The sequence below is a fragment of the Chamaea fasciata genome, unplaced genomic scaffold (assembly GCF_029207755.1).
Source record: "Chamaea fasciata isolate MVZ Bird 193981 ecotype frontalis unplaced genomic scaffold, bChaFas1.0.hap1 SCAF_2, whole genome shotgun sequence".
In the NCBI taxonomy this organism is placed as follows: Eukaryota; Metazoa; Chordata; class Aves; order Passeriformes; family Sylviidae; genus Chamaea; species Chamaea fasciata.
This window is the reverse complement of record NW_027094087.1, coordinates 28125019-28147152: the sequence shown is the minus strand read 5'-3', so window position 1 is coordinate 28147152 and position 22134 is coordinate 28125019. Positions and strand designations below refer to the sequence as shown.

The following is a 22134-nucleotide window of genomic DNA, read 5'->3' as shown; positions in this document are numbered from 1 at the left end:
AAGACTACGGCTCCCGGCAAGCAGCGCGCGCCTCCGCGCGGGCGCGCCTCTCCCGCCACGGGGCACGCCGGGAGTTGTAGTGCGACGGGCGGCGGCGCCGCGCCCTGGAGGGTTTGGGGAGCAGGGAGGAGGTGGCGCGTCCTTTCCACGCCTGAGGGGCGGCGGCGGCCGGCCGCGGGCGTCGCGTGCCGGGACACGGAGGCGGTGGTGGTGATGGCGCAGCAGCCGCTAATGTCACCGCGGTGCTAGGCCCCAACGCGCTGCCCGCCAGCGCCGCCGCCAGGGAGCTCCGTGCCGGGAAGGGCTGAAAGGGGCAGGGATGCTCCCGGGGCCGTTACGGCCCAGGATAGCGCAGCGAGCTGATATTTCCACTTCGGTGAATGCAGGTCCCTTAGCGGTGGCCTCGGTGTCCCCGCAGACCGCGTCACTGCGAGTGCGGCAAGCAGCGGAGCCATTTCGCTGTGCCACGGGCGATGCCGCGGCAGCCACGGACACAGCGGCGGCCGCGGGCCGGAGAGTCGGCACGGAAAACCACCACAGCTGCTGGTCAGCCGCGGTGTGTGATGCGGCAGACACGTACATTAGATTATGCGGCACAAGCTGGCCTGCACACCCACAGAGGAGTACAGGGTGATGATGGCAGGAGGGGGAGCCCAAGCAGCACCCACCAGGCTGCCTCCAGGCCCATCCCAGAAGCCATCAGCCCACTAAAGGCCCATTTCGAGGGGCACGGGGCAGGTGGGAACCCAGATTAAGGACTCGGAGAAAGGAACACCCTGTCCAGCCCCAACCCAGGGGAGCCTCAGCCCCAGAGCACCTTTAGGATTGGGGGTGTGGCTGTGGTCAGGGGTGTGGGACACAGGATGGGATGCAGGGGAAGAGCATTTGGGGCGTGTACAGGACTCATTAGGGAGTGATTAGGGCAGGAACCAGGGGTGATCTAGGTCACATAGAGAAACAAATATAGCATTCAGTAATAAAAAGGGTCAGTCATGTGTAAATGATTTGTGATGGTTTGTCCATGTCCTGCACCTGATCAGTGCAGCCTGCCGGCTCTTCTCATTGAACTCCTTTTGCGCTTCGCCCTGGGTGAGGAACTTGTGGCCAGAGCAGCACAGCGAGTTGGCTGCTGGGGGGCTGGAAAGGTTGGGATTGAGGGGCAGCTACTGGGCACTGCCTGAGCCCAGCTCAGGAGGAGACACACTGTACATGGTGTAAATACTTCTATAAATACAGAGATGCTCACTAGTGCACCTGCATCCTGCTCAGCTGGAGCAGGGCGTGGGATGAGGCTGCCAGTGCTGTGTGGGAGTGCTCTGTGTGGATGGATGTGAAATCTGTGTTCATGTGTATTCATTTAATTGGTACATACGTGAATTTGGGCATGTGCCTCCTAGGAATACAAACTCTGTCTGGCTATTGCTTGGACACGGGCATGGGGCTGCAGCAGCCTCACCTCTCTCAGACTACCAGATCTCAGACAATTTTGCCACATCAATAGATACATATATTTGTGTACATTTATACATTGGTATATTTCATAGGGCTTCATATAGAAGCACAGCATTTCTACCCATTGACTTGAGATAAAATAGATTAAAGCAGACAGGCAACAGCTTTCTTCCAAAGCATTTTCACCAAAAAAAAATTTAAAAAAAAAAAAAAAAAAAAAAACCCAAATAACAGCTCCGCTTTTCTTTCGGGGATTTCACGTTTCTTCCACCCTACCTAAGCACATCTGTAATGCAGCAGGAAGCCTGGTTACAGTACTGGTTGGCATTCCTGATATACTTTGAATCAAATTAGCACAGTTATGGGTGGCAGCAGAGATCTTCAGGTTCTCCTGGTTTTGATAAAAGTCTGGTTTCAGGTGCAGCTGAGCTAGTGCAAGGATGAATTCTTATTTCCTGTCTCTCTGCTCTTCTGCTCCCTTCTCCCCACCAACTACATAGTTTCAGGCATGATGAACTATATTCATTCTGCATGTCTTGTGATAACCTGCCCTTAACAGCCACCACAGATGACACCTTTTTGGATTACAGTCATCACCTGCAGGCAAGGATTTGCAAAACTTGGGGCCTTGTGTGGGGTGAGGCTGTGAGGCAGCATACCAGAGACAGAGAGAGATAGGCAGGTCTAGGCTATCTGGGTCTGTGTGGTCACAGAGCAAGGCATGGAAACAGCAAAAAGTACCACCAGAGTTCCAACTGCATGAAACCAGAGGTATCTGAGACCAGGCTGATATCAGGTGCTGGTAAAATTAAGACAGAAGGTAGCTTCCTTTCTGACAACAACTTTTGAAGCCCTGAGTGTTTTTGTAATCTGAGTTAATTCAGCTGGAGGGAATTTACTCTAAAACCAATACACAATTTTGAGAAGAATTTTTCTTCATGTAAAAGCGAGGCACACCATCAGCATGTTTTTAAACACAGCCTGAAAAGACGACAGCAACACTGAAGGCTGACAAATGACCCTGTGCTGGGGGAGGAAGAGTGGAAGTGGACAGAGTAAACAGATCAGCCATCACGCTGTGATTGGGTTAACTTTGAGTTTAGGCATAATTCCCCTGGCTCTTGCTTTCCCCAGTGCAATGGGATGCCAGAAAATGGTATCACGATAATACAGCCCTTTCTAAAAAAGGCCACGGAGCCAGACTGCTGACCATATTTAGCTCTACTAAATTGCGATTGGCACCGGCAAGCCTTGGTTGTCACCCACTGACATTTTGTTCAGCCCTAAAACTGAAAACAGTTGCCTGCACTGTTTCAAGCCATGAGAGTCACTGGGGACTCACAGATAGGGAAAGATAAGACAAAGGAACGAGTTCATCATGATTTAGGATCTCAAAGCCACCACAGCCAAAAGGATTGTTCTGTGTTTCTGAGGCAGTGAGAGGTGGCAGCAAATGGCAGCAGGATCACAAGGGATGTCTGCAGCCAGATGGGGTGAGCGCGCACCAGGGAGAAGCAGTGCCAGCCCCATCTGCAGCCCTGAACCTCACTGGCACAGACAGCCTGTCCATACTCACCATCAGTATGAAATGCTCACCATGGAAGTCACCATGAAATGCTTTAATGTGTCCATGCCTGCAGTAAAACATGACTTTGTTCCTTTGCTTCCCTAGTTGTGGCTGAGGAAGGGTGGTGCTGGGAGCTGTACTCTCAGGCTTACTCTTGGTGGCTGGTGGGACCTTTACACTGTGCGTTGGAGGGATTGAAGTTTGGAAGTCTCATGGAGGTTCCCAGGAGGAGGGCAGGCGCCTTTGCCCAGCTGCTCAAGTCTGGGCCGTTCCCACTCTCCTCTCCTTATGTCCACCCTGCCTGGACAGATCAGAAAACCACCACTGCTGTCTGTGCCAGCTGCTGCATCCAGTGACAATGGGAACTGGGTGACAATTCCAACTGCAGAAACCACAAACTGGTGTGGGCACAAAGGCGAGTTAAGTTGTAAAGGGCAAGCCTCCATCAGAGAGCAGCAGGGAGCTGATACAGGCCTGGGGAAGGGGTTTGATCTTTTCCTCTCACGCAGGGGGCACGGGGTACCATTGGTTCTGCCTCTCCACTTATCTGTGAAGTATCACTCCAGGAGTGACAGAGTTAACAAATACAGTGGAAGAGACAGCTCTGTAAGCTGAGCTACGTGGTCACATGCCCAGGTTTTATTTTTAACATCCCAAAACTACTTGATGTTTCTGCCTGGGCTTGCTCTGTGTCCTTCTGTTCTCTTCTCTTTCTTTGCTTGCAGTTCTCCCTCACCCACCTCACTTCAGCCCAGCTGAGCACAACCAAGAGAGAAGTGTTTGGTACATGCACAGGGACTCTATGATCAAGGTAAGGCTTTGTAAATAGAGTTGGAGTCTTTTTTGGACAAACCTTGATGCAATGTAATGGTTACTGTAGCAAGCTATGAAAATCAAGACATCTTCAAAACAGCCTTAGTAATTAAGATGAAATAGAATAATCATGAGATGTCTTAAATGACACTCTAAAACAGAGGCAGCTGGTAACAGTGAGCGCTTCTGTGACATACTACTCTAAAAAAAACGCTCCATAACATATTCAGTGAATTAGCTGTAGTTTGCAGCACTGTATGCAGGATTTTAAAAAACTAAGATGCTGATTGTAAGATGGGAGCTTCAGCAGCAGATCAGATGATAAATCAAAAATTCAATTTCTCTTATTTTCAGGAAACTCAGAGAAGACAAGGAGATACAGTAAGGGTCAGAGGAGAGGCAAGAGCAGTCTCATGGCAAAAGTGCTTATACTTAAAATTAAATGAGTTTTGTAGATTGAGACTGCAAACTTTATGTTGGCAATCTAGACTGAATTAATGATGAAGTAAGAATTACAAGAGTTAAAGGTACTACTGTACCATTTAGTCTTTTCACTGCTTAGCAATTTTTATTCATGAATCTCTTTTATTTTTATTTTATGACTTCAATCTTAACCAATAGCTCTGAGATTCTTTACACTGGTCACCTTTCAGAAAAGTATGTTAATGAGATTGTTACCAGAGCATAAAATAGAACCTGAGCCCAAAGAGAAAAAAGCATGGTTTGGACCATTACCCCTTTTTTTTTTTCTTTTTTTCTTTTTTTTTCCCTCAAACTGCAACAAAACTGGACCTAATATTTTAAAGCACTTGTTGAATTCAAACCAAGACCAAACCCATTTCCTAGTTACCAATGCAAAGTGAAAGTTTGCTTAACTGTGTCTACCAAGGACAGCACAGGGACCTCTGACATGTCTGAGGAGCAGCAGAGCAGCTCCATGTCACAGCCTGCTGATCTGCCTGTCTCCCACAGGACTCCCCAACATGCCCAGCACAAGATGCTGATGCTGAGCTATCCTGCACAATGCCACCATCCCAGGGGACCATTTCAGCATCTGGAATTTTTGGGTGGGTTTCAGATGAGCTGTGGCTATGTTGCACCAGGTAGGGAGGAGCAAGAAACATTGCTGATCCAAGTCTTTTAGTGGGGAGTGCAGTGCAGGGTTCCCACCAGCAGTGTCCTGTGTTACCTGTGACTCACTATTCTGAAGTCTCCCTGCTCCTCCTGTAACAGCTTTAGTACATTTCACAGAAATTGCACAAACAAATTTTGGTGCCACTTTACTGCCTGTGTGCAGCACAGATTTTCCAGGCAAGGGAGAGGCCTGATGGTGCCGCAGCTTCTCTTGATCTCCATGGTCCTGCATGTCAGGTGTAGGGAGCTGAGGAGAAGCTGATATGCTGTTCTGAGAACCTGAGCAAAGGCATGCTCCAGAAGAAAGGCAAGGAGCACAGATTGAAGTCCTTGCCCAACTGATGCACTAATACTGTGGATTTTTTTTTTTCAGTATAAAGCAATTCCAACCTGTTCAGTAACTCTGAAATAGTGGTTATTTCCATGAAACACCACAGGCTCATGCAGATGATCCCCCAGGTAGGAAATACAGGCAGTAGCTCCCTAATTGTCAGAGCTTCATCCTTCCATTGTTGGACTTATCCAACAAGTCAGTTGTTTCACAGAAAATCTTACTTCTCCTCATGTCTTATGCTAAGGATTTTAAATTCACCAGTATTGCCTTGGTATCAAAGCGCCCCTGTAAAATCCAGGTGAACTTGTTCAAGGTCACCTCAAAAGTAGGTCTTGCTTACGCTGACTATTAGTGTTATTGATGAAGATTTCATCTACACCTTTAATTCTCCCTTTCTGCCTGCCCTGAGTCGTACCACACTCACTGCCTTCCTCATTTAAAGCTTAGCTGGCAATTTGTATGTACAAGGTCAGTCCAAATGGCAACTGCAGAGCAGGAGTGCCATGAAGGACAGTGGCCCACTGTGCTGAGTGCCAAGGGGGTCACTCAAGCTGTAGTTGTCCCTGCTGTGGATGCTGAGGTGTGGAGTTTGACTTATTCAGAGGTCCCCGTGATTCCAGGTGGTGGCATTCTTGGATTTGCTTTTTATTTGGTATCTAAGCAGAGGACTTAAAACTTGGGCTCCTGAGATTCATCTACAAATGCAGTACAGTATGGTTTCCAATGGCATAGTGATTTTGTCCTCACCTCAAAGAAATAAAATTATCTGTTCAGCCAAAGGAGACGCAAGCCTGCTTTCTTGACAAGATTGTTAAGCAAGTAGTCATTGAAAAAGAGCAGTGCGTGAAAGGAAAGGAAACTCATTAGTTTAAGAAGACTTACTTGGTGTCCTAGAAAATGTGATTCTACAGCTGGCTCTGCCAGGGTTTTTGTGCAGGAGGCATGCAACTGCAAGTGAAACATAAGAACCTGAGCATCTCTGTGCTAGGTATTTTTGCTTGGCATTTACATATTTGTATAAAATACCATATTTAATTCTATTTATTTTCATCTTTCTAAACATTAATTCTACATCTGCCAAACAGAAGCAATAGTATTTTTCAATCTCAAGTGCTCCTCTAGTACTGCAAAGATAAATTCATTATTGTGAACACAATCAGATCTAAGATAGTAAATATACTGACATGAAAATTCTTATATTGTAAGAAAATTAATAACTGTATTCCCCTCAATATTTCAATATGATAAAGATGAGATAAACATTATATACTGGGTAACAAGGATTAAAATAAGAAAGAACATTGCCTATCTGCCCTGTACACTTCACCAAAAGTATTCACATTCCTTCTGTTGTAACATTATATATAACTTCAGCATTCTTGGCTCCAGCATTTGGATGTGAACTTTCATGAGATTTTTTTTAGGAGCTTGTTATCATGTTGTAAAATTTAGAAAGATTGTGTTATGTTCATTTGCAATCTCATCTCAGAGGCACTCTTTAGGGTCATTATCTGGGTTTCTGGAGGCCCTTTTTGATGTTTCTTCAAACTGGGAGGTGTTCTTTGATTCTGTGCAAAGAGCTCAGGTACAACATATGACCTTAGTATGTCAAATGGTCAGTCACATGCCAAATGAGAAAACATTTGCATAATTTTGCCTCATTGACTGCAAATTAATTAAATATATGTCTCCTGAAAATTAATTTTGATTGGTTTATAAACTGTAAGGTATTGTCACTGAACAGATCCACTCCAGACACAGACGTAGTTAAAATAGCAGCTGTATATTTTTAAACCCTACTTGATTTGCTGTCATGATGGTTTAAAAATAAAGATTTACCAAAGTGGACAGACTGTGGACTGTAATGTGCATTCTTTCTTTACACAGTAGCTTGAACATGATTGAAGTAATCATTTCTCGTTTGGGATTTTGTTTGTTTGTTTGTTTCCTAACCCAGACCTCGAGAAATTTTACAAGTTGCAGGGAATTGAGAAGTGTATGAGTTTAGAGTAATGTTTTGTCACCTGGATTACCTGTGTGTCACCTGCCTCTGGATGTTATGGATCAAACCTACTGAGGCAAAAGTTGTAAACTTTCTGCTGAGTGTTTTGAGTTTGCAGTTTGTGTACTTGCAATAATATCATTAACTAAACCACAGGGCCAACTAAATTATCAATTAAAATACAGAGCTCCTGATCACTGGCATGTCAGAATAGAAGAAGCATTCAAACCTTGGTAAATATCAGAAAGAAACTCTCTGTCCCTTCTTCCTGTCCTCTATGTTCACAGATTTGACAATGGGAAGAGAGGAATAGATTTCTTTTGTCTGAAAAGACCAGCATACACAAGTTAGAGATGAGGTAAACTAAACTAAAAAAATGCCTGAATAATGAGGAAGACTGATTCTGCATCTGAATGCTGTGATATGGTCACTTTTCATAAACAAAGCATGTATTTTCTTCCTCTACACATGATTTGGATGGGGTTTATTTCAGCATACAACAGTGTGAAAGCAGGATTCTCTCCAGAAACTTTGCCATCTGTCCTTTCTGTGTTTTGAAGCACAATAAGGTCTATGCTTCTAATGTAGGGAGGTTTTTTTATCAACTATTTCTCCCCAAGAGTTACTTTTGCAGTGGAAAGTATTGTTCACACAGTCGTGTTTTTATTGCAGTGTAATGTACCCAGCCTTCCTCTGACCTTATGCAAGTCATGGCTGGGACTATTTTTAGAGATTATATTTGCAGCAAAATGCTACAAGAATGAGAGAAGCAAGGATGCCGCCAATGTGAAATAAATCCATCTGTATCTCCTGCTTCTCTGAGCTGCATAAAAGTAGATGTAACTAAACAGCCTAAAGCAGGACAGGTGCCACCCCAAACCACATGTATTTAAGGGCTTGGTGCAGCTGAGGCCACCCTGGCCAGCACCCTGGTGTCACCTCTGTGCAGAAGTCAGTGCTTCCCAAGGCAAGGCACGGATGTTATAATGGGAAGTCACAAAGTTTTATTTTCTGCATTGCTGTCTTGAACTCTTTCCTTGCAAAGTTGAAGGTACCTGAGCCTTATAGCTGAGAGTATAAGTTTGTGTCTGAGTAAAGGGACCACCAAGGGTGTGTTCCTTTACTCTGCAGGGCCGAGAGGGAATGGGGTTGATTCATTAGGAAGTGTAAGCAAGTATTGACCAGCACTTGAAAATTGCAAAAGATGGAACAAAGTTGTGTTGAGCAATTAATTCACATCAAATTTTCAAATGTGAGTATTGGTATTTAGTGCAGGGACCCACAAGCATTGCATTTCCCAGATGTCTTTCCTTCTCCGGTGTTCATGGCTTCCACTGCCAGGGTGTAAAGGTGAGAAAGACTCGAAATTAAGAGAACACCTTCAAGAAGGAGAGAAGAAGCTCTTCACATAGAACCTCTTCCCCCAGAGCCTGAGCCTACTTCCTCTGCAGCACACCTCTCCTCAGGGCTAGGTCACTTAATCCTGGGTTTGCAAAAGAAAACATATCTAGGTAAACACTACTAGTTTTTTAACCCTAGGAAAAATAAAACAAAGTCTAAATTATTTTACTGCCAGTATCTGTCTTTTCTCAGAGGCAAGTGAGAGTGTATTTGGCCTATGGTAGTTCCTACTGCATGAAATGTGTAGGGGGAAGATTTGTCAATTTTTTTTCCTATTTTCACATTAAAAAGAAAAGCACCCTGGGTCCTATTTGAAAACAAAACAAAACTCAAGTTTCTATTTGTTGTTAACTTTTTTCTTTCCACAAAGATGCACGGTAATTCCAGAACCAGGGTGGAATGCAGCTCCTATAGTAAGGAGCAGGAAGTCAAAAGTTTGGAGGTTTCTACTTGCAGCAGGTGTTCCATGGGCCAAGTTACTGATACCAGTTGAAGGTGTTTAGGGAAGTAGCCACAAGTCGTGACTGAGCAGCCTCTAGCTCTGCCAACAACTAGAGTGTAAGGGTAAATCAGGAAAGCAGAGTAAAGAAGGCCAGGGAAATTAGCTCTTACCCAGGCTGTTTTCCATACTGGGAACTGGGATCCTGAAGATAATCCTCACTCTTGACCTTGCTGGTGTAGAGCAAAGGGAGGTTCATTTGTGCAACATTCATGTCTTTGTGGGGAGATGAGAAGAGGCCTAGGCCAAATCCAGAGAGGAAAAAGGAATGTCACTTTTCCTACTCAGTGTTGAGGAAATGGGATGCTCCTTCACTGTGCCCCTAGTAGTCTTGATTTCAGCACCCTGGTGAAATACCGGGACAGAAAGCAGCTCACACTCTGGCTGCCTAAACTAAGGAGCAATCTCTATCAGGGCTGCTACCAGGCCATGCTGTACCATGGGGATCAGAGACGTGACTGTATGGAGCTGGCAGTCACTTTCTCACAGCCCCATTCCCACTAGGAGTGCATGTGAGCACCTCCTGCGTGGAAACAAAGTATGGGCAGGGAGGGTCTGTGGCCATCCTCGTTCCTTCAGACAATAACCCTTGTCTTCTTGTCTTTACACACACAGCACCGGGCCCAGAAAGCTCCCCCTGGGCAACACAGGCACTGTGAGCGATGTTTCAGCCGGCACTGCCGCGCACCCATTGAGATCTCCGTGTCCTGCATGGTGATCAGCTGCCGCCTCCACTGCGGGGCCACCTTCCACATGTGCAAGGAGGAGGAGCACAAATTACTCTGCCCCTTGGAGCAGGTGTCCTGCCTCAACTCAGCCTATGGCTGCCCTTTCTCCATGGCCCGCTTTAAGCTGGGGAAGCACCTCCAGGTCTGTCCAGCCAGTGTTGTCTGCTGCTCGATGGAGTGGAACCGCTGGCCAAACGTGGATTCAGACACAACCCTGCACAAGAATATCATGAAAGAGACCTTGAACGAAGAATGTCTGGACACGGCCTTGGCACTCAGAGACCAGAAGATCCTTTTCAGGACTTTGAAAATAGCTGAATTATTTCCAGAGTGGAGGAAAAAGGATGAACTGGAAGAACTAATGGATCAAGCCATGGGTGGGGAAGCAGGTGCTGTGGGAGGAGCTACCTGTGGTTCCCAGGAGGGCAATGACCAGTCTGAGCTCAGCCAACGTGAGCGGGAAGATTTGGCAAAGGACAAAGAGGGAATGGATCTGGGGAGTTACAAAACCTGGGAGAACATTTTCAGCAAAGAGCTTCTGGCTTGCCAGGTAACGGGCTCAGCAACCAGCACAGGACAAAAGACAGAGGAGGCTTCCAAGAAAACAGCATCAGCCTCTCATGCTGCCAGCTCCACAGAGAAGGCAAAGGAAGGATCTGATGGTGCAGAAGAGGGGAAGGGCCAAAAGTCTGAACAAGTAACACCGAGTAGAGAACTCAATGGACTGGCTCCCTGGCAAGAAGGGGTCCTGGAGAGGCTGAAGAAGGAAGTTGGTGTAGCTGATTACAACATGTATCTGGTACACCATGGGGGAATGCTCATCCGCTTTGGCCAGATGGCTGCCTGCACTCCCAGAGAGAAAGACTTTGTCTATGGGAACTTGGAAGCCCAGGAGGTGAAGACTGTCTACACCTTCAAAGTGCCAGTTAGTTACTGTGGCAAAAGAGCACGACTAGGAGATGCACTGGGCCACAAGATGCCAACTTCAGACAAGTCAGTGGATACCTCAGAACTGGGAATAAAGGTAGAAGAACTACCTAAGACAAACATAATTGAAGCCACACTGCTGTGTGCTCTGGAAAAAGAGCTGAAAGGCCATGAGATCTCCGAAGCAAGAGGTATTGATGGACTCTTTGTGGATTTTGCAACACAGACATACAGCTTTCCTTTGGAGCCCTTCTCCTCCAGTGCAGTTCTAGCAGATATTCTGGATGAAAACAGCCCACCAGAACTGCACATGGAGCTCTACACTGAATGTGTAACCAGAAGACACAACAAAAGCAGTTCAGCTTTCACATTCACTTGCAGTCATTTCTTTAGGAGGGATGAGTTCCCATCCCACTTCAAGAATGTGCACGCTGATATTCAGTCATGCCTGGATGGATGGTTCCAGCAACGCTGCCCACTGGCTTACTTGGGATGTCCTTTTGTCCAAAACCACTTCCGTCCCGAGGGACTTACGGCCAAGGTTATTTACAGCAAGCCTCTCAAGACATTTGCTATTAAGCCAGAGGTGGACACCCTTCTTGCTGAACCAGGCAAGTGCAATTCTATAGTGGATAGTCGAGGGAGGAACAAGGACTTGCTGAGCAGCCTCCCAGTGGAAGTGCTCAAGTACATTGCAGGATTCCTGGACAGCTTCAGTTTATCTCAGCTATCACAAGTGTCAGTGCTCATGAGGGACATCTGTGCCACTCTTCTTCAAGAGAGGGGAATGGTCCTCCTGGTCTGGGAGAAAAGAAGATATTCCCATGGTGGTACCTCTTGGAGAGCTCGCAAAAAGGCAAGTGACTGTGACACTGGGAAAAGGAGTCGTGAGTTCTCTTCAGATAAAACATGGGAATGACAAGAAAAGCTGCATATAAATGTACAGGTGTGGGGAAGGTTCATAAGGCTGTCAATTTGCACAGGGGTTTGTTGTCAGGGGCCAGGGTTGTAGAGAGCAGTACATCCATCAAAAGGATGAAGGTGTAACTAGACATTTTCTGACTAGCTGAAAGTCCCCACCCAAGCTCATCTTGGGCAACCCTTTTGCACGTGCACCATTTCTAGGCACTGAGAACCAAGAATTCCTGATATTTAAGTATTACCATTTCCATTAAAAATGGCAGGTGATAAGCAGCAAAACCAGCAAGTACGAGGTACATAACAGCACAGACCCCATTTTCACTTGCTATGCCGGCCCTGCACAATCCGATGTTCGTTAGAATGTCCAGAGTGAGTAATGCACACCGATTGTAAGTATAGACAGGTATTTAAAATCCTCACTTTCTCTCCCCAACTGCTGTCCCCTCTCTTGCATTAGATCTGGCAGTTCAGCAGCCTGTTCTCCAGAGTTCACAACTGGCAGCGCAGCGACGTCCCGAGCATGTCAGAGCACCTGAGGAATTGTCCCTTTTACCAGGCGGAGCGCAGGACGGACCCCGTGCTGCTGACGGGCATGAGCGAATCTCGGGAGCAGACTCGAAAGACTTTGGTCTCTACTTTCAAGCGCAGAGTCTGAGCAACCTGCTTTCCCTCCTCAAGGCTCTTGAGATGAAGATTTGGGAATTCAGGTGTAAAGATTGTTGCTTCCAACTCTCCTTTGGACGTACAAAATTGGCTTCTCCGCAGCTGCATTTGAAACCTCTGCATTTTTCTTTTTCCTGCATTAATTTGTTAAAACTTCAACCACTGCTTACTAACATCCCACGCTTTCTGTTTATGTTTCTGTTTCTGGTTTAATACAGCATCTTGAAGAAAGCAATGAGGATCTTATTTAAAAATGGCATTTTTACTTCCTTGAAGGTAGGCTGCTGCTCCTGTACCATGTGCCTGAGGGAAGTAAGAGCAGTTAATGAACTTAGCTCAAATAGATCTAAAACATCTTAGTTTTGTCTGGAAAGCCAAGTTCCTGGAGCACAAGCAGATGCCCTCCTGCCTGGCAGACATAGGGAATGCTAACCTGCTCTGAGACGTGGGCAAAAGGACACCTCAACATTACGTGAATTAATTAGAACTCCAATGAGAACTTGGGAATTCACTGCATAGCCGCAGACCATCATTTAGGACCGTGACTAAGGCAAGCACACCTAGCTGAGTGCAAGCCTAAAGCTGAGCTCATGGGAGGGTTCAAACCAAACCAAAGCAAAGAAACTTGCTCTTAGTCAGAGGTAACTGAGTAGCAAACAATTTTAGAGACTCAATTGACTTTTTATATTTTAAGGTAATACCTTTGGTGTTTTATCTGAAAATTCATTAAAGCCATTAAAGAATATTTGAAGTAATTTTTAAATGCCTTACCAACTCAGTTTTGCAGGTGTAAATGGCAAATTCTAATTGTAAGCGACTGAAAACAGGATGTCAAAAAAATAATAATCTTTTCCATAAAAGAAAATTAATTCAATAACCCATTCAGTAACAGAATGGATAATGTTTGCTTCAGTTAAATAGGCTGGAGCATAGGATCTTCTTTTACAGAGGAGGAAAGTGATTAGGATTTGGTTTATCTTTTAATAAATACACTAACTTAAGCCAGAATGGGCTTGCTGAGGCAACAGATGAGATAAAACAGGTATGTTACCAGCACTGTCTGTCTCATTACACTGTTTGAGCCCATTTCAGTGGTGCTAGTCAGAAATGCCATGGATATGATGGTGGGTCAGATTCCTCTGAAATGGCCATAAATTAATTTGTCAGCTTAGGACAGTTTCCAGCCACTGCACAGCCACAGGGTGCTGACTCACCCCCTTTCTTTTTTTAACCTCCTAGCCAGAACTGTGAGCTCAGGATTGAGGTCTGGCTTTCATCTCTCTCTCAGGCAGGAGAACCTTGCTGGGAGCTGGGATATTTGCTGGCCTGGACCACTGCTCTTCTCACTTGGGCTGGTCAGGTGCAAACTGGCTCAGGCAGATGGATACATGCCACACTTGCCATCCTCGACCTTGGTGCAGATGTGGGATGAGGTGGCCATGCAAGAAAGAGCCCTCTCTTACCCAGAGAGGTTGCTGATGAACCTGACCTGGGTGCTTGGAAATCGAAGGCATGAATTACATGGTGACTCAAAGCACCCTGAGTGAAGCTCAGCCTTGTCTACACTTGCAGCTTTAAGTGGTCCCTGTGAGATTTGTAACCATAAGAGGATGTTTTTAATCTCCAGACACACACCCTCAGGAGCATACAGTCTGAGCTGTGAGGACAGTGGAATGGTCCTGGGAACAGGAAAACAGCACTTTTTCTCTTTACTTCTTTTTTTTTTTTTTTTCCCTTTTTTTTTTTTTTTTAATGCTACTCTATTTTCTGCCCCTAGAGATCTTTTCTGGGAAGTCTCACAATGCTTTAGACATGAAAATACACTTCTCTGCACAGGTATCCTGCAGAAAATACAAGTAGCACCCCAGGTTTATGGAGAGTAAACTGAAGGAAATGAGCACAGGAAACCTAAGCTGGGCCAGGAGCAATTAGGACCAGACGCTCAGATCCTTCATCCTGAGGCTTAGGCCACTGCACAAAATCAAACTGTGCATACTTAAAAGGTGCTTACAAAAACTCACCTGTCCTCAAAACATTCCATGTAACATGAGCTGCCCAATATTATCTCCTTGTTTTACCCGGCAAAGTTGACAGATGTGAAAACATACAGCCAGAATTTCTAGGTCTCCAGGAATTCCTGAGAGACCTAGAATTCCTAGGTCTCTACACCAGGGCTTCATTCTCCACTTTCATGTATCTGATTTTGAAAAATGCTGAGCACTCAACTGTAGTACCACAGTACCTGCAAATACATGTCCAAAAATTGAGTACCAGAATCTGTGCTGGCTGCTTGAAAATGGAGCCACTTACTTTTATGGATAATTTGGGGAGGGTGGAAAAAAAAGTTGCTTAAATAATAAGGTCTCAGAGTAAGTCAATGTTCAAGGCTGGCAGGAAACCATGAAAAATTTCAGCCTGTGAACAACCTCTCACACGATCAGCCACTTAGCTGCCGTAAAGTGCTGTGGGTGCCCTGAAACTTTGGCCTATGTTAGGTGTGAATTTGGCTCATTTTACCTTTAGTGCCAGTGTCACCAGCACCACTGCTATTCTGGTCCTGGCTGACTTCTGTCAGTTCCAGAGGATTTTGTTCTTGTCACTTCCTGCTCCTGAAGATGGAATGACTTCAGTTCCAGCCTTATTGCAATGGATCCTGCTTCTTCCCTCTACAGGAGGTGCCTGAGTCAGACTTCAGGCGGATGCAACCTTTGGAAATACAATGGTTGGTGTTGCAGATCAGAGTTAGGAATATTGCAACCTCTACCTCGTGGGATCAGCCAGGGTGTGCAGAGAACATCCAGGAGACTGGATCATTTCCCTTCTGGTATTCCTACAGGGCATGCTGGAGAGACACAGAGTGTTCATTCGTAGAGAGACATATCTGCTCCTGTGAATATATAGGTGTATTTCTGTAAACTGTAGATTTGATTAAGTAACATTCAGCACATCAAGTAAAAGCTCAAAATCCACAACCAAAATCTTCAGGTTAGTCTGGTTAACCTGATCTGGGAGAGGCATAGCTGTACAGGGAAGGGGAGATCACCCTTCCATTTTTGCATACCCACCTGGCCAAGGCCAGCAGGGAGCTGCCTCTCACTTCATCCCAGCCTTACCAGGAGTGGAGAACTGTGGGCTGGTGTCAGATGCAGTTTTATTAATCTAAGGGTCATGCCAAGCTAGCTCAGTGTTGATGGTCCTGCCCATTAGCAGAGTCAGCAGAAGATTTAGGAGCTAGAAGGAACTGAATTTTCCTGCACTGTGTATCTTGGTGAGCACAATCCTGGCTTATTTAAAAGGTGAGAGGCTTCAGTTTGGGTTCAAGAAGTCCTTAGCGCCTGGTTTAAGTTTGTAATTTGGCCAAGAAAACTTTGGCTAAATTTCAGCTTGAGGAATTTGATTAGAAGAAACTGAGGGTTTGGTGTTTTTCAAAATAGTCTATTGTTTTGGCAGGGTCTGAACTGGAAAAGGGGATCCAATTCCAGCAGAGCATTGAGGTTGCTCTCAGTCCAGCCCCTGCACTCTGGATCTTCATGACTTTGATCTTGTTTGTGCTGTCTACAAGTCCTGTGAAGTGCAAGAGCAATACTCCACACACTCCAGGCTGATGTGTCTTGCAGTGTTTCCTCTCACTGGAAAAGTGGAAGCGAAACGAAGGCATCATGGAAATCAGAAAGGTCAGAGCAGGGCAAGAAACCTCATGATGAGAGAAGACAGGAAACAGAAAAAGTAATGGGTTTGGATAGAGAGACCTGCCTCTTTTTAGGTGGTGTGAGGAGAGGCAAGAGGAGACAGGTAAAAGAGCACAGGAATGAAAGGAGTTGGGATGTGCTGACAAAACCAGAGGTTTTCTGGATAAAAGCATTTCCTTGAGAAAGACTCTAGAAATTTCCAGTTGGTGCTAAACAGTAGCATGAGGCAGATGATGATTTTTAAGGGGTGAAAGGGCAAGTGACCTACTGACATGTATCCTAAGTCTGGGTTGAAGGAAGGAATTTTTTGATGGACCTCCAACTCCCAAAACTGAGTGAGCACAGAAAAGGTGAAGTTTGTCTGAACAGTGCCTGTTATTTTGTGAAGCTCTGTAACTCCTCGTTGCATTCTTAAGAATAAAAATTATTATGGTATTAAAAAAAATCCATTCAAATTCAAATCTTAGCTTGTTTTCTTGGCTTCACCACATTAATGTATGTTTTGCCTTCAAATCATGTGTGGCAGTTCCTGTACCCTCATATTCATTAAGCTCCTGTCTTCTGCTCTGCTCTTTACCATCATTTTCCTGGTTGAAGACTTTTATTTATATATGGTTTATATTTATTTAATTTTAACAATTTTTTTTAGGCTTGACCCCATCTTCTTTGCACAGCCACTTTCTCTTTCCTGCTTCAGTTATTTACTTAAATGAAAAACTATCTCTTCTTTTAAAAAATCAATTTTCCAGATTGATGCTACATCTACAAGCATATGAAGGAAAGTGTTCTCCTTACCCTTCACTTTGTGGATGTTCTTCCAGGTAGCTACAGAGGGACTTTTGCTTCTTTGCTTTGCACGTTCCAGAGACACTGCACATCTCTGTCAGAAGTTCTGAGCATCTTTCACATACAGTTTCCTTACCACTGCACTCCACACTATAGAGTCTCAAACTCTTTGGGGTTTAATTTCTTTTGAAACAAAACATGCATATGCAGTGCAGGCTTATTCTTATTTATCTTCCCAATGAATTTATATGTAAGGAAATTATGATCTCACGCTCCAAATTTATTTTTGATGGCCACCTGCTCTATGACTTAATTGCTATTTACGACTAACGAATCTTTTGTAGGTTCAGTGATGGTTTGGTGAAGGAATTTGTCATGTCATGCTGAGAATAATAGGCCTGAGGCCCATTATGATGATGAGAGATGATTCGCTGGTCCATAACTCAAGTTATTTTCCCCATGGCAGCAGAGTTCTTACTGGAGTTTATGTCTTTCAATATTTGCTCTCTTCCTACATATCCAGGTATGAACTCGAGCAGTTCATGGCTGGCACTGAGCTGCACCAGAGAAAACCCTCTTTTAACTTTCTGAGTTCCATCTAAACAACCTGTAACATCATACATGTGATATTAATGAACTGTTTTTATTTTCCTTTCTACCAGTCCTGAACAGCAGAATTTTTAACACTGGGGATGACTGTTATGCTGCCATGTTCCTGGTACTTGTGTGATATCTAGTTTACTCCCTATATTGTTTCCTACCAGTATCTAGAAGGTGGTTACAAAGATAATGGAGCCAAGGTCTTCTGAACAGTAGCAGGTGATGTAATAAGGGGCAGTGGAAACAAGCTGAAACTTGGAAGGTTTAGGCTGAACTTCAGGAACAACTTTCTCACCAGAAGAGTAAAAAAGCAGCACTGGAACAGGACCCCAGAAAGGTGGCAGTATTTCCACTCTTTCCAGATTTGGTTGGACAAAATTATGGCGACCTGCTGAGTCAGAGGTTGGGCCAGAGACCTCTGGAGGTGTCCTCCCAGTATCACTTCTCTGATTCCACAGCATCGCTTGAGATTCCCTGCAGTGCACCGGCATCTGCCACTCTGGCCTCACCTGCTTCCCTTAGCTGAACGAGATGGTCCTTTGGCTACTGCTGTTGTCTGCTGCTGCTGCTCTCACCACAATGAGTGTATTCTTTCCCCTTGATGTCTAGGCCTCTGCTCATTGATACCTCCTTATCTGTCATCACATGGTGATTTAACAGGTTTTCATCTCCCTGAGTAGGAAAACAGATACACAGCGCTCTCCCAGCAGCTGTAGCACCACTGAATGGCTCTCTTGAACTCGATGCCTTCATGGGAAAGCTGTGCTTTGTTGGAATATGTGGGTGCCCTCTGAGAGCACGGATAGTGCTGGACAATAACCTGTAGGGCCAGCGGAGCACAGGTGTGTGCATCTCAGAGACTCACAAGCAGTGCTGGTAGGTGTGATCTTACCCTGGAAAGGCAGTGGGAACACCTGGCCACATCTGGCAGCTCCTGGCTCTTGAGCAAAACTTCTGCAGGAAGAGCTAATGTTCCTTGTGAGGCTTTTCCAAGCAGGACTGAACTGGTGAGTGAAGATGGGACTGGGATGTGAAGGGTAAGTCAGTATCCAGACCCCTGAGCTGTGGCTGGGAGTTATCATGGTTTCCTGCAGGTGTGTATCCATGATTTTAGCTGGCCACAGCAAGGGTGAGTCCTGTTACTGTGAGGAGAGGAAACAGACCAGCAGAGAAGCAGCCAACTTCTCTCCATGTGTTTGAAAGACAGAGAAAAGGCAGTAGTTAAACACCATTAGAGCTCATCCATTTCCTTTCTCGCAGGTCGTCTTATCCTCGGTGAGGTTTCTTCCTGAAAAGCCGGGGCTGAACTGGTAGCTGCTGGTGGCACTACACGCCCACTAAAGGGCTAAAGGGGAGCTGGAGCTGGAGCTGGCTCATCCCATTGCAGAGCAACCGTCTTCTTTTCAGCTGAAGAAGGTTGTGCAGGAAAAAACCAAAACAAAACAACAAAACAACAAAACAAAAAAAAAACCAAAAAAACCCCAACCAAACCTGCTTACACCTCCAAGTCTTTCACAAATATGCAGAGAGGTGACTGCTTGCCAACACTGCAGGTTGGGAAGGGCTCCTCGACCCCAGCGGTTGTGCCTCATTTCCCTGTTGCCTCCAGGCTCCCAGGTTTGGTGCAGGAAGAGTTAATAGGTTTAAATGTAGGGTTCACCCCCCCTAGCTTTGTCAGAGTGAAAGTGAAGGAGCTCTGGTAGCCAGTGTGAGGCTTCTCCTGCACCCTTCACCCCGTAGCGAAGGTCACCCAGTGAAAATAGGGTCCTCCTAAAGGTGAATGCTCTTCCAGTGAGGAAGATGGTACAGGGTGAGAGGTAGCAATGACAGCCAGTATCCATCCCCCAGGCAGAATCCCTGCTGTGTATGGTCTAGGATGGGGAGGAGGTGTACTCTGAGATCTCCACACACAGCTCTCAGCGGGCTGGTGAGGGCCCTGCCTTATGTTCTGGCTCATGGTCACTCTGTGGCTCTCCAGCAGGGTCAGCATCGCCCTGCTGCTCAGAAAAATCCACTGCAGCAGTCAAGGAGGGAACATTGCTGACTACAGGTGACCAGGTGGCCAAAAGTCCACGTGGATGTATCAAAGCTGCTAGGAATGGGGACACGTCACTTGGCGGCAAGGACTGAGCCTGGGAGACAAGAGATGTGTGTGTCCACCCCACAGCACCAGGCCCAGCAATCACCCAGCTGTGTTTGGCCAGTGAGGAAGGGAAGTGCCCGGGGGCAACAAGGGTCCCCTGTCCTCAGGCAGTGAAACTGCCCTGCACCATGATACCACGTCTCATACAACACCCATCATCACAGGCTGCTCATCTTCTTTCCCTTGTGGGCAGACTTTTGCACTGTGCTATCAATAAATCAATCCCCAGGTTACCTTCTCCAGAACTTCCAAGAGTTCATGTCATTCCAGCAGTGGCATCATTTGAGAGAGATGTGATGACTAGTTTGACCTGTCACAAGACAGAAACTCCTCTCCCAAACGCACATTTCTCCAGCCATTGGCAAAGCTGACATGGCACCTGCAGCATCACCTCCTGCCTCAGCATCAGCTCAGTCCCAACACAGGCACCAGCCACCTACAGCCGCCCTGGCAGAGCCCATCTCTGTGAGTGCCCGTCTCAAGGCACCAGGTGGGCATCGGGGGCAGAGGGATGAGTTCTTTATCCTGCCCAGACCTTCTCACACATCATCTACCCAACATGGGGATCAAAACCTCTGAGTCACTCCACTTCTTCCTGGTTCCCCATGCTTTCTTTCTGGTGTCCTCTCATACCCATTCTCTCTGTCCTTCTCTACCCTTTCACTTCTTCAGCTTTTATTTGACTCCCTGAGGTTCTGAGGGAGCAAACATCTCATTTCCTTCAGGGGAAAAGAGATTTTATGACTGAAGGTGAAGCAACAGAAGAAAGGTCTGTAGCAAGTGGGCTGGACCCCGGTGGACAGGCACAAGAAAACAGCCATGCCCCAAGGAGTTAGACACACGGCTGGCCCCGATGTGTATCTGGAGGTTGAGAACTATAGCAAAAAATGCTTCCCCCTGTTGGAGCTGTTGGGGTTCGCACTCTCCTTGCTGGTGTCGGATGGCTCCTGTGTCTCCTTCTGACCCAGCAGGGAAAAGCAAGCCGTGCCTGCAGATTAACAAGTTATGACACATCAGTGCAGCCAGTACAACTGGCCCTGGGTCTGTGTGGCTTTGGCTCCCTTGTTTCCTGTCACATGTGTGTGCCTGACAAAAGCACACACACAGCCAGCTGCTGGGGAACACAGTTGTTTAGGTGTGAAAACTCGCTGCCTACTCCTCTGCTCCAGGCAACACAACATCACTGACCCTTCTCTTCCTCTGCAGAGCAAAGGAGTTCCCAAGGACAGGAGGGGGATGTTATTGCTGCTGTCATCTTCATCACTGACCTTCTCACTGTGCTCGGGAGAAGAGCAGGTGGGAGTTTAAAACGCTGAGCCTCTTCCCTCCTGGCCGAGACGCAGAGAACAGCATCTGCCTCTCCCCTGCACCGCTGCTTAAGAGAGATGGAGGTCAGGATATCCCAGGATCCTGCAGGGAGAGGCTGGGAGTAGATGAGCTGGAGACTCATTTCCGGTGGAAGGCAGCATGAGGTGATGTTTTGCACTGCTTTGGTTTCACTGCATTTTACTTCTTTTTTTGTTTCTCTCTCCTTTTCAAATAAACCAAAGCCTTAGCAACTTTGAAAGGCTTCAGAATAGAGGACACCTTTGTGCCACTCACCTGCAGTCCTTTGCTTCCTGTCCCTTGACACATCCTGCTCAGAAAAGCCAGCCCTGTCCCAATATTAACAGAGTGCTTGGTTGGTATGGGAGGGGGAGGGCTGGCCATGGTGGAGGAGCTGAGTGACCATTCAGGGGTGGACTCCCAGGAAAACACATCTTCATCCAGGGAGGGCAGCTGGGACAGCCTCAGCTCTGTGCTGCACTGCTGTGTTACAGGCAACAGGTACACACTTCTAGAAATGCCTCTTCTCTGGTCTCAAAGAAAATGACATTGCATCTAGGTGTGTTTGTACAACTGCATATATGATGTGGAAATACAGGCACATGCATGTCTGTGTACATGTTGTAAGTAGATCTACAACATGTATGTAGATGTGTACCTGTAGATGTATATAAGTACATTTGGTCAATGCCTGCAAGGCATTAACCAACATCTTTATGTATTTATGCATTTTATGTGTGAGGCTGAGCATATAAGTATGCAAAAATTGGTACTTCAAAAGGGTAAATCCTCAAGCAGGGGAAGTTGTGGGTTAAACTGATGGCAAATCAAGCAATCAGGAAAACAGGACTCCTCAGGAGAAAGCTGCAATAAAATTTTTATTAATAGACGTTTCACTGCTGGGAGTTTACAAGATGAAGAAGATCTGTGTCTCTGTAGTTGTAAAAAAAAAAAAAAAAAAAAAAAAAAGGACACAATTCAACACTTTTCTGGCCTAACAGGGAATTTGAAGGTTAACGCTTAGAAATTTTGTATAAAACCAACAGGGGAGGGGGAAAAAAAGCAGAAGGAAGGGGTATGGAAAGGAGGTATATGGCACACAATAAAAGTGAGAATTTATGAAGCATACAAGGTGATAAGGAGTGTTCA

General features: G+C 45.9%; 1 protein-coding gene and 1 pseudogene across 3 annotated transcripts; both read left to right on the top strand.

Annotated features, from left to right (window-relative positions):
• Positions 1-91: 91 nt before the first annotated feature.
• FBXO40 (F-box protein 40) lies at positions 92-16930 on the top strand. 3 transcript variants are annotated; one of them, XR_010719332.1, is made up of 4 exons: positions 92-3830; positions 9818-11713; positions 12236-12485; positions 15892-16922. XR_010719332.1 is itself a non-coding variant. In XM_066175496.1 (3 exons), exons 1-3 carry the CDS (start codon positions 3807-3809, stop codon positions 12431-12433), a joined length of 2118 nt encoding a protein of 705 aa, XP_066031593.1. In that variant the 5' UTR covers positions 92-3806; the 3' UTR covers positions 12434-16930. The 3 variants fall into 3 exon arrangements, 1 of the variants encoding a protein (XP_066031593.1); XR_010719331.1 differs by having other exon boundaries at positions 12236-12717; positions 15892-15910; XM_066175496.1 differs by having other exon boundaries at positions 12236-16930.
• A 1690-nt stretch (positions 16931-18620) lies between these two features.
• On the top strand, positions 18621-21442 carry LOC136285756 (uncharacterized; annotated as a pseudogene).
• Positions 21443-22134: the final 692 nt, after the last annotated feature.